The sequence below is a fragment of the Pteropus vampyrus genome, unplaced genomic scaffold (genome assembly GCF_000151845.1).
Source record: "Pteropus vampyrus isolate Shadow unplaced genomic scaffold, Pvam_2.0 Scaffold146, whole genome shotgun sequence".
NCBI lineage: Eukaryota > Metazoa > Chordata > Mammalia > Chiroptera > Pteropodidae > Pteropus > Pteropus vampyrus.
This window is the reverse complement of record NW_011888927.1, coordinates 1,056,378-1,068,298: the sequence shown is the minus strand read 5'-3', so window position 1 is coordinate 1,068,298 and position 11,921 is coordinate 1,056,378. Positions and strand designations below refer to the sequence as shown.

The following is an 11,921-nucleotide window of genomic DNA, read 5'->3' as shown; positions in this document are numbered from 1 at the left end:
AAAAAAAAAAAAAAAGAGAGAGAGAAAAATAGAGACATGCTAAGATGTTCTTTTTTGTTTGTTTTTAATTTGGGGAGATAGCAGGTAGGTTTTCTTCCGTTAAAGCTTAGTTAAAAACATTTATTAGATGCATGATCATCAATCAGACTTTTCCGTTAGAGCCTTTAATTCATTTAAATTAGCACTATGAGTAAAATAACATCACATTAAAGCTCTACTATTCTGTGGGTTAACAATCGCCTCACCTCATAGGATAATGTCTGCGCGTGAGGTGTGGCAGGAACAAGTTTCCTTTCTTTAAATTCCTGGAGGCAGTCATACACCTGCAGAAGGCAACAATGCAAGAGCAGCATGTTGACAATGTCACTGTTAACTTTTTGGATTTAAGGCTCTCCAAGGGGAGAAACAGCTCGGGCAAGTTTCCTTTTCCTTCCTTAATTCTCCAGTAAAAGTCCATTTGTAAAAATTCCAACTTCATCTCTGCTGACCCTTAGGAATTTTTTTTCACACCAGGATCTAAGGTTGGGCCGAGTACACCAAGGCCTGCTTAGCTCCACAGCGCAGCCCTTACTCTTATATTCGAAATATAGTTTCTCTTAAGAATGCAGAAATGAGACCCAACAGACCAGCTCAGCCCCGCCTTCCTCCATCCAGATCTGGGATGATGGCACTTCCCTGCTTTACCTCAGTGCTAGGGCTCAAGTGTCCCTGGAAGCAATTAAGGCTGATGGATTGAGGAGGGCGTCCAAAGCACAGACAGCCTGCCCGTGGTGAGCAAGGACAAGGCACTATAGTCACCATGCTATACATTAGAGTTCTAGAACTTATTCATCTTAAAACTGGAGGTTTTTACGCATTTGCCAACCTCTCCTCATTTCTCTCACACTCCAGTCCCTGGCAACAACCATTTTACTCTGTTTCTATGAATTCTACTTTTTAAAATTCTACATATAAGTGAGAACATATAGCATTTGTGTTTCTCAGTATAGTTTTTTCACTTAGCATAATGCCTTCAAGGCTCATCCATATAAATGCAAGAGGGAGGATTTCCTTCCTTTTTAATGGCTGAATAATATTCCCTTGTATATCCCATTTCTGGGTATATATATATATAAAGAAAATGAAATCACCATTTCAAAGTGATACTTGTACGCCCATGTTCACTGCAGCATTATTCACAATAGCCAAGACACAGAAATAACCAAAGAGTCTATTGATGAACACATGAATAAAGAAATCAGGTGTTTTAAAACAAATGCTTAGCGGAGTGCTTCTGTGCTCATGCTCTTATTTTCAAAAATATAATATTAACATGTATCATAAGGCTGACAACATTTCACACTTAAGTGAAGAAAACGCCCACATCCCAAATATAACTTCAAAAAAAATGTTTCTTAATAATAACATTTGTTCAGGGGAACAAAATTATAGTCAGATAATAATGGAAGAGGGAGGGGGAGGGGGGTAAGGAGGAGGAGGGAGAGGGAGAGGAAGAGGAGGAGGAGGAGAAATCTTCAAAGTAAGAAAAACTTAAGATTCCTAAACAGAACTGTAGATACCTTTTTCTGATTTTAAAAAACAAAGAGGAATGGGTTTTTAGAAGCTTTTTTATTTGTCCTGAGTTGGCTGCTAAGGCTGATGGCCATTTGTGGTGGCTGCTTTGGGATCCCAGGGGCCTCAGGGAGAAAAAAAAAAGGAGCAACCATAGTCTTTTCCACCTAACTTAATTCCTTTCTAAGCTAAGAGGTTTGTGTAGCTCGCTCTGAGAACTTTTTCGAAGTTGTTGTCCTGCCAGCCGACAGGCGATACTGTTGAGTAAGTAGTTCCTGCATCCACAGGAAGCAAAGGCTTCCAAGAATCAGGGCACTCACCTTCAGCAGAGCCCGAAGCCACGGGGAGTGGAGGAGATCATACAGGAGACACACTCCATTCACATCTCGGCTGTAGAACAGATTCAGCTCTTGCAGCACAAGCCTCAGGATTTGGGAGAGACCTAGAAAAAAGAGAGAGCAGGGACCGGGTGGCAGGTGGGGGTGGAAAGAAAGGCAGGTGTAAATGTAAAAGACAAGTCAGCTGGGACATGTCACAGGGGCTCATGAGGAGTGAGGATGACACTGGATTTAAAAGGATCAGCCTTCAAGCTCTATTCTGTCATTTGCTGTGAACTTCAGAAAGTCACCCAACTATCCGAAACTCAGTTTCTTTGTGGCAAAATGAGAATACACTAGCTTTCCCATAGGGTTGATGCTAACATTAGATGAAATAATAGATCACAGTATATAGATTTAAGATATTATGAGAATGATATTGCTCTCCCCTCTCTATCTTCCCAGCTTTTGGCTTATTCCAAAATCATCTAGTTGCTTTCTGGATCTTCCATCTCTAATTCAAACATAGAGTCATTTGTTCTTACCCTTTCTGAACATTTTATCGAAAGCATTATTGAGAAACTCTAACTTCCAGTAAGTTTTTAATATAAATCTCAGGATTCCACCGATTAAAGGAACTGAACAGATTTTAGTGAATGCTTGATTTTTTTTACAAGTGTTTTCATAGAAATTCTATTTGTTGCAGTGATATTTTGAATGAGAACAAGTTCTAAGTTTATATAAAACATTGTGGGGAAGGAAAAAAAGAGGTTCTGAATCCATTTTGTCAATTCCTTTCCTTTCTGCCTTGAAAACTGCTTAGACTTATCACTGATAGTTAGAGTAGGACAAGTGTATGACAAGTCCAAAAGCGTACGACACGTTTGTCATAGGAATCACAGTAAATCTATCAGAATGCATGCCCATTCATTTGGTCACACTTTCAAAGTGATATTATAAGAACTTTCTGGTCTAGAAAAAGAATTCTGGAGCCACATACCATTCTCTGGGGTGGATGTCGTGGAACGCTTCATGTCCTTCTTGTCTGGTGAACCTGCTCCTTCGTCTGACTGTATCATCTTCCCTGCCCGAGCTTCCAGAAAGAATTCAGAACTGGGGAGCAGATCGATAGGCAGCACAGAGCTCACTCAGTCATGCTGGCCAAGTGCTTTTAGCACACTGAAATATAGTTTCAACAGCATTTAGTGAGCATGTCAGGCACTGTGCTACACACTGAGAGTCACATCAGACAAAACATAGTTGCTCTGAGGCATTTACTCATTAGCCATTCACCAGCTGTGTGAAAACTGCTTTTTTTATAAAATACTCCCTCTACGCACACCACCCCCCACAAACACCGTTCTTTTTAATAAGTGATAATGTTAGATTTGTTTATTTCCCACCTCTTTGCCTAGTTGATTTTATCATCATTCAGAGCTCAGCAGAGCCTTCCCCGGTCTGACTGTACTCAGGTGCCCCGTTACCTCTCGTTGCTCCCTAGAGTCCTTCATGGCACTGATCACAACGGCATGTGTTACTGCTGAGACACACTCTCAGAGCTTATTTTCTATATCACTTTAGGTAGGTTTAATTTCAAGAAACAGAAACCCCAAATGATAGTGGCTTAACGGGATAGAAGTTTGTATTTTGCTCGTGTAAAAATCCAGAGGCAGAGACAATCCAGAGCTGGTAGTGCAGCCTTGCTCCAGGAAGTTCTCAAAGAAGGGGTTCTTTCCCTCACTGCCCCATCACCCTGGCATGGTGTGCTTCTCCTCTTCCTGCTCCAAGGCAGTGGCTGGAGCTCCAGCCATCATTTCTACGTTTCAGCCAGCAGGATAGGGAAAAGGCTTAAGGACATGAGGGCAAAGGGAATACACCCACTGCTTATTGAGGAAGTTTACTGGAAGTTGCCCTACACAATGAAGAGTCACCTAGTGTCCTTCCTGTATAAGCTTCAAATGTCCCACTGGACTTTTCATGTTGCTGGAAAAAAATTATAATTATCTGAGCCTAGAACCCAACTTTTCTTTACATATAAAAAGTATTTTTGCATAGTTTTAATACACATTGAATTTTCTAGAATGCTACTACCACAATTGAGGAATGAATTTACTCTGTTTTGCCTGGACTTTAGCGAGTTGCTCACCATTTCAGAAAAGCATGTCATTAATGGTAACACTACTCGCAGGATTTAGGGGGTCACTACAGCACATCACCATTAGGCTGTATCTGCATTCAAAGCTGCTGCACATCCCTAGTCATCTTTTTGTAGGTGCAACTGTGTTATTTCACTATATCTTTTGGTGTAGTGATATCTCATATTTATGTATTAAAATATGAAGTCTTATCGACTACATTTATTTAATTTCTCCTTTTATGTACGTGGATATTTTTGAAGTTTTGTGTAGGTAAGTATCTTAGTTTGGTTGCCCCCAGAATCAGACACAGAGCAAAGATTCCAGGGAGGTCATTTGTTTGGAAACTAATCCCAAGAAATGCCAGTAGAGAAGTGGAGTACTAAGATAGAGCAGGGTGGGGGTAAACCAGCAAAATGTGTATCAAGCAAGTAAGCACTATAGGCAGCTAGAGCTTAATCTTATGAGGGAACCAGGGACAAGGGCGTGGGGGTATCTACACACCAGTGCTGCCAGTCACTGGTTGAAGGCTGTTCCCAGAGAGCGTTACTTCTGGTACTTTCAGCCAGCTATGTAAATCTATCAGAGAGTGCAGGTGCTAACAGTTTTAAGTTGGCTCACAGGGCACCAAGATCGTGAGGACCAAGGGGATGTGGGTAGTGTACTGACAGCATTTATTAGGGTAGGAAAATAAAAGAATTAATCCAGATTTTTTTTTTTTAAAGGAGCATTTCAAATTAATTGTTAAAGGCTGGGGTATCGATTCTTATATGCTCGAGGACTGTCTAGAATTTATAAAATTGTGGGGCGGAGCCAGGGATGCTATCTAGAAAAAGACAGATCATTATGATGTTGTCTCTAAAATCTAAGGCAGCGAGAAGAGCAGCACAAAAAGCTGTTATAGAATTTTAGGCAACTTTCCCATCAACATTCTTTTCCAGGCACACCGAAGAATTCTAGTTTGCTAGATTCTACCCAAACTTGGTATCATGTTTTTGCCTTGCCCACCACAACCCACCCTGCTCAGCCCCTACTGAGTCAGATTACATCCTGCCTTTTCCTGTGTTCCAATTTCTGAGCCTCTATTAAGTCACTTAGCACAACAGTTGCATGTATGATTCATCTTCCTCTCCATAAAGGATAACTTCCAGGACAGGGAATTTAAAAGGGAGATGGAGTGTTTGACAAAGTCAGAGCAGATGGGTCTGACCCCAAGTCATCATATTCAGGCAACCTCTTAAATCTGGTACCCAAAGGGGGCTGTACAGATTAAACAAGCCAGCTGCTGTTTGTGCATTATTAGGCAGGCCACATTTCTTTCATATTTAACGCCCAAATGAGAAGGCCTATCCATGCAGCCGATGGGGTGTCTAGGTTCCTGAGATGAACTTATTGTGAGCGAGCTTTACAAATAGATTGTGGTTTCTACAGTGAATGTTGAGTGTTAAAACAGCTTCTAATAAACCTATCACCAACTCCTGGGCTACACAGATAACTCATTCATGTATTCTGAAAAGCTCATTTTGACTACAGTTTCTCAGTCATAAAGGGATAAATTGTCATTTTCATCTTCACGACTTGCGTAAATTCTAAAAACTGTCCTTGCTGGGTGATCCTCAGGGTTCTGTCACTAATTTGCTATGGACTGAATTATGTCCACCAGATTCCTATGTAGAAGCCTTACCCCCGGGGTGATGGTATCTGGAGATGTAGACTTGGAGAAATAATTAGGTTGGCCGAGGTCATGCAGGTGGGACTCTCATGATGGCAGCAGTGCCCTTACACCAGAGTTGTCCTCTCTCCCTCTCCCCATCTCTCTCTAACATGTGAGGACAAAGGAGGCAGTCTTAGAACCAGGAAGAGTCCTCACTAGAACCTGACTATGCTAGTACTCTGATCTCAGACTTCCAGCCTCCAGAACTGTGAAAAAATACATTTCTGTTGTTTAAGCCACCTAGTCCCCGGTATTTTGGTATAGCAGCCCAAGCTAAGACAAAAATTCATTAAAAACCCCAGAAAATGATTTTACCTCCCTTCTTCCAGGTAGCTAAGAAAACCATTGTGATTTATTGTCTTCAGAGCATTCACCATGCTTCGCAAGTCTCTTACGCATTAACCCATTCAGTGTCCAGCTCCTTAGAGGGGCAGAGTAGACACCTTGGGTCACACCTTAGAGGGGCAGAGTAGACACCTTGCTTGTGCTGTTCACTGCTGTGGCCTCAGCAGCTCTAACAGGGCTTGGGGTATAGCAAGCACTTGGTATTCCCAGGTTTGCTGGGAAGCATAAAACAGGAAGCTAAGAAATGGAAGCAAAAGGCTGATACCTCTTGCCAGGAGTTCAAGCAGCTGTAACCTCAATCCTGAGGTTGGAGGCAGCTGAGCTCCAGAGACTTGTGCCCCTCCTCTCCTCCTCCGCCTGCTTATACTGACTTCAACCTTCTTCCCTATCAAACTTTGAAATCCGAGGCTGAAGGAGACCTCAGAAATAATCAAAAGCAACCTGCATTTTACAGGTAGGGAATCTGACACTCAAAGAGGTAGTAAAAGCAGAAGTTTTCCTCCTTAGTTTCCAGTATTAGTCCTGAAGATGCTAGTGCCTGGCAGAAGACTGTGATGTCACTTACTTGTCTTCCTTTTCGTGACTTCTCAACCAATTTTTTTCACTTGAGACTCACTTGTTTTTGCCATCTTGAGAATGAAAATTCTTGATTGAGACTGTTAAATTAAATAGCCGAACACCTGCAATTCTGGGCTAAGTAACAGGAAGGATAGCTGGTTCTATCATCAGCCTAGAAACTGCATTAGTGTTACTGACTCCCGAGTTTGCCCTAACCGTTATTTTAAAGGTCAGTGTTTCCATGAACAATTAAAAATGTGATTACTATTAAATACCACACCTTCTATCCCAATTATGCTTTTTCAAAATAATGCTATTAGACAAAGTCTAAAAAGCTCTTGAAAACTTAATGAGAAATGGCCTGTACAAAAATGGCTGGCTTCCACTGGGTCAAAATGCTGATTAGGACTAGGACACTCGATTTAATCAATTTCCATGACAACTCATTGTTCCATACCTTAAAAATGGCTTCTTGGGTACAAGATTTATTGGTGATCACTTTGTAGGTTGTATAGACATCATTATGTTGTACACCTGAAATGAATATAATATTGTACATCAACTGTAATTGAAAAATAAAAAATTATTTTAAAAAATGGCTTTTTAAAGCAAATCCTTTTAAAATTATAAAATTCTCCATATAATTTAGATTACAATGAAACTAAACCATTTAAATCAGTTTGCCCAGAATTATATCTTCAGCTATTAAAAATTGGCAGAAGGGCAGACATTTATAGAGCTCTCTGGTAGCTGAGGGTCATTTGGCAGGGGCTCTTACCTGCAAGACTGTAAACATGTGATGTTGCTCCTGTCCAGAGAAACGCTCCAGTAGGAAACACTAGTGGGCTATTAGCTGCCAAAGTCACCTCACACCGTTGCAGATAAAATCCCTGCACATCCTCTTTGATTTAATCCACAGAAGCCTAACCCAGCCTAACCGCTAAATAACTCACAAGCCTCTCCTGTCACAAATCTTAAGTACTTTTGCACTGAAGATTGGTAATTATATCATTTTCAACCTTCACTTTAGTATTTTCTCTCTCAAATTGCCAGCACATAATTAACAGTTAATATTAGACTAATATTTTTTGTTGACTATTTCAGGACAACAGCCACACCATGACAGAAGATAGCATTTTTAATGAAAGGAAAAGCTAGAGATACCTGAGAGTAAGCCGATCTATTAACCTTACTAATTTTCTAACTTTATGATAAGAAAGGGATGGAAGACTCTTCAGCCAATAACCATCATGAGGCCTATAACAAATGGTTTCCTTCTGGAAGGTCCCCTACCAAGCCAGTGTTCTGAACTTAATAGTCCATTCTCTCTCAGACGGGAGCTACGTATTTCTTTGCAAATTTTATATGACAAGGAGAGGTCAGTGGGAAGAATGTCTGAAAGTCGGTATCACAGAAAGTACAAGAGAAAGGTACTGCTTACAGCGAAGCAAAGGGTAAAGACCAAATAACAATTATAAGTTTATCCACCCTTTCATCCTAAATTAAACATATGGCTTCGCTCTCCACTGTAGATGAAAATCCAAGCTGGGAATGTGATACATTTACAACTGTTTCAAGCACAACATGTTTTATCAAAAGCACTAAATTTTATTAAAAGTTTTCATTTTCAACTCATTTTTTACTTTGTAAACTTTTAAGGCATAACCCAGCTATGAAATGACATCGACAGCTGTAGTAGCAAAGAGCCCTGAGATTAAGGTAGGAAGTCCTGGGTTGGATTCCTCACCCTAACAGAAAGCAAATCACGGCCACTCCATGTCTGAGAAGCAGGGATCAGTGGGGTTAAATACCTGCCTCACTGGGCTGCTGTGAGCATTCATCATGTGTGAGAGATCTTTGTAAATTGCTGCATGGTTGCTCGGTATTCCTATTTACAGACATTGGTCTGGAGATTTGGGGTTTTTTTCCAACAGAATTGAAATACTATAATTTTAATATGCTACCAGAAAAGCATAAATATAGTATGAAGAACTCAAGTAACTGGACATTTTCATTCACGACTCAAATAAAAGGATGAATTATAACTTTTTGGGGGTGGGGTAGGGGAAATTGAGACAGCCTACAAGCATTTGAGAGTTTCTCAGTGGGTCTCAAATTTTTCTGTCCATTTTCACAATTGCCCTTGTCTGTCTCTCTCAAAGGGTCAAAGGTATTCAGTACATTTGTCTTTACAAGGGAAATGTGGAACTTGTGCTTATTCAAAAGTCAAAACACTCCTAATGGAAATGCAAAGTGATTAACATACACTAATCTGTAAGTACTGGTCTCTTCCCAACAAAAGGCAGGCAAATTCTAGTAGACAGCAGCAGCAGGATAAAAGGTTTCTCGAGAAGAAATTACAGGAAAATAATTATCTAAGGCCTAATATTTCTAACCAGAATTTTAAATCCTCATTCTTCTTTCCCTGAATCTGTTCAGGAGAAAAAAAAAACTATCAAAATATGCCTTTTATTCAAAGAAATAATAATTTAAGGCCTTTGTCCTTGTGTTATTAGAATCAGAAAATTAATTTGTTCTTTGCCCCCAAGCATGCTGTAAGTTGATGTTTATTTTAAAGAGATCTCTAAAACCTTAGAGGGACCTCTGAGGCAAATATAAAGAGGTGTGGATTACAATGCGGGCAAAAAAAAAAATACTAAGCCTAGATTTCTTTTGAATTTTTGGGCTTCCCTGTGTCATTTCTTTCACAATCAAAACAACCTCATAAAGATGGATGTTTTTTATTAAGAAAATTGCTGTTACATTACAGCCAACATTCCCAAACAATATTTTAATAAACACTTGTCCTGATTATAAAGTTGAGCAGAAACCATGATCCTTTTTCCAAATTGATTAACATCTGCCGACGTTAACATAAATCAGGAGGACACTCCGTGCGCTCACCATGGTGTGTGGGAGATGAAGAGCACCTATGTTATTCAAAATACCTACTAGTGTTACTTGTACAGTATAAATCAACCGCTTACAACAGGATATTAAAAAAAAAAAAAAAAAAAAGCAAGACACTAAAATGTGGAAGTGTCACAATACTTTGAATGGGAAAAGCCAAAGCTTATTCCTTTTCTCTTCCCCTCTGTGAGTTCAATGCGAGGTATAGGGAAGAACCACAACAATAGATCAAGGGTGGATGCAGTTCTTTGCTTCTGTATGTCCCAGTCTTTTGTCCTGCTCCAAAACACAGCCTGCATGCAAAAGCTCTCAGGCTCTCATTCACAGGCCTCGGGACACAGCGTTTGCACGTGGACAAAGGAGGCTCCACAGCAGCTCAGAGTCAGTGTTTGAATTCCAGTGTATTCATTCTGTAGAACCGTGAGGAAACCAGGAACAAAATTCCTATGTTCTTTTAACCAGGAGGCAGAATACTCCTATTCAGACGTGTTCCATGTTTGGGGTTAGGATGTGGCTGTCACTACATTGAACCTCTCCCATCATGAATACCCTGGTGGAAAAGCTTAGAAAAAGTTAAAACTGCAGTTTAAAAGTTCCTCTTCCCCACCCCAGCAAAGAAGCATGATGCATACGACTGCAAGGAATTTAGGAAGGCATAGTGCGGCCACTGTAGTTTCAAGTGCAATCTGCTCCCTGCAAAGGGGTCTGGGGGTAACTAACTGCAGGCAAACCAGAAACTCAAAAATATCCATCAACTTGTTTAATGTAAGAAGCTATACTGAGAACTAGTCTTACAACATCGTGTAGCTGGCATGCCCTTTACTGTAGGAAGGGATATCTTCTTTTTTCAAACAGTGGGCTTATGATATTTTGGGAACTCAATGTAGACCAGAGACTGGTCTAATCTGATTTCTACCACCTTTTTAATCCTCCTTTCCAACTGTATAGGTTTTTTATTTTTTTTCCTGGGCTCAGGGCTCTGATCATTAGTAAGACTCAGAAATAATAACCAAAATATAACACAACGTTCTAATTTCAAGACTGTTCTTTTCTGCCACTGCAGGAAGACGCCAGATGGTGCTATAACAGATACTCTGTATAGGTAATCCAGTTGTCAAGCTGTTTTGCAGCCTAGTTAAGCTTCTCACGCTGGATCTGATAGTAACATGCCTGAAAAAGTTAAAAACAATTTCAAATTTACTTTGAAAGAAATTACATAAGCATAACAATGCACATGGGATTGAAAAAGGAAATCCCTTAATAATTCTGACAGCCCAACAAAATCGGTTGCTTTCATTTTTCCCTGTTTTCTTCCAGTCCCCCTATCTAATGTCTATTTTGCCTAGTTGTAAATAAGACAAATTTTTGTACATTGCCCTCTAAAATAAAAACTTTTAAAAATCTGTTTAATATTCTTTGCTAAGTATAAATACCATATTTTGCTAAACCACTATTTACTTATTGGACATTTAGAGTGTGCTGATTGTTACAAGGTATACCAAGGACTGTAAACAGAATCATCTAGTATGTTTGATAAACATAAAGATTAAGCATCTTTTCAGAGTCAGAATTTCTGGGAATGTATTTTTAAGAATACATTTTTCAGAATCCCAGGTGATTCTGAAAATGTCCGTGCTTGAGAATTACACTATAAAGAACACCTCATCCAAACAATGTAGAGTGTTTTCTGCTCTTTAACTAGGATACGCTCTTTAACAGGACTACTCAAGACTCCACAATAATTTTTGATGTTGGTGACATCAATATTAATAACAATTGTTTTCCAAAAGGGTCATTGCTATTTAATCCAGTACCAGCAATGTGGGAATAATACTGATTTCACTATAACCCCACCAGAACTGGGTAAATTTTAAAACACTTTTGGTAATTTAGCAGGTTCAAAATGGCACCTTGTTTAAATGTGCAATATTATTATTTTCAGTAATGCTGAGCATGTTCCTACATATAGGTGTATTAATTCAGCTTTTTCCTTGGTGATATGTTTAGATATGGTCTTCAATAACATAAATGCTTAATAATACAAGTCACTGGTGGTCAGTATTTTCCCCAGTTCTCCCCATCTTTTCAGTTTATTTAATAGAAATGTTAATGGTATTAAGTTGAAAAGTTTAAAAAAAATAAACCCAAGCCAGAAACCCGACATTAATTCTAGTTTTCTTTTCTTTTCTTTTTCATTTTAGATTGTCTGTCTTTTCTTCTCTTTCTTTTTCTATATTTGAACCCTAAAGAATCTGTAATTTGCAATGTGGGTGATTCCATTGTGATTCCACTCTCCTTCCAAAATTCCTAATAAGCTATTGTGATACTTTGACCATTTATTAAATAATTGCTCTTTTCCATTTTTGTGTCTGATGATTCCATTTTCATATG

At 39.4% G+C, this 11,921-nt stretch overlaps 2 protein-coding genes across 2 annotated transcripts in view; both read right to left on the bottom strand.

Annotated features, from left to right (window-relative positions):
- The window catches only part of MPP4 (membrane palmitoylated protein 4), a 41,768-nt gene extending 34,603 nt beyond the window's left edge, over positions 1 to 7,165 (bottom strand). Inside the window, exons 1-4 of the mRNA XM_011369150.2 lie at positions 7,078 to 7,165; positions 2,869 to 3,047; positions 1,872 to 1,993; positions 246 to 323 (exon numbers count right to left, since the gene is read on the bottom strand). Coding sequence (XP_011367452.1) covers positions 246 to 323; positions 1,872 to 1,993; positions 2,869 to 2,947 — 279 coding nt within the window. The 5' untranslated portion in view covers positions 2,948 to 3,047; positions 7,078 to 7,165. The remainder of the gene's footprint in view (positions 1 to 245; positions 324 to 1,871; positions 1,994 to 2,868; positions 3,048 to 7,077) is intronic.
- A 3,351-nt stretch (positions 7,166 to 10,516) lies between these two features.
- LOC105298169 (alsin-like) overlaps positions 10,517 to 11,921 on the bottom strand; it is a 22,126-nt gene continuing 20,721 nt past the window's right edge. Inside the window, exon 17 of the mRNA XM_023535986.1 lies at positions 10,517 to 10,700. Within this exon, the coding sequence (XP_023391754.1) occupies positions 10,517 to 10,700 (184 nt within the window). The remainder of the gene's footprint in view (positions 10,701 to 11,921) is intronic.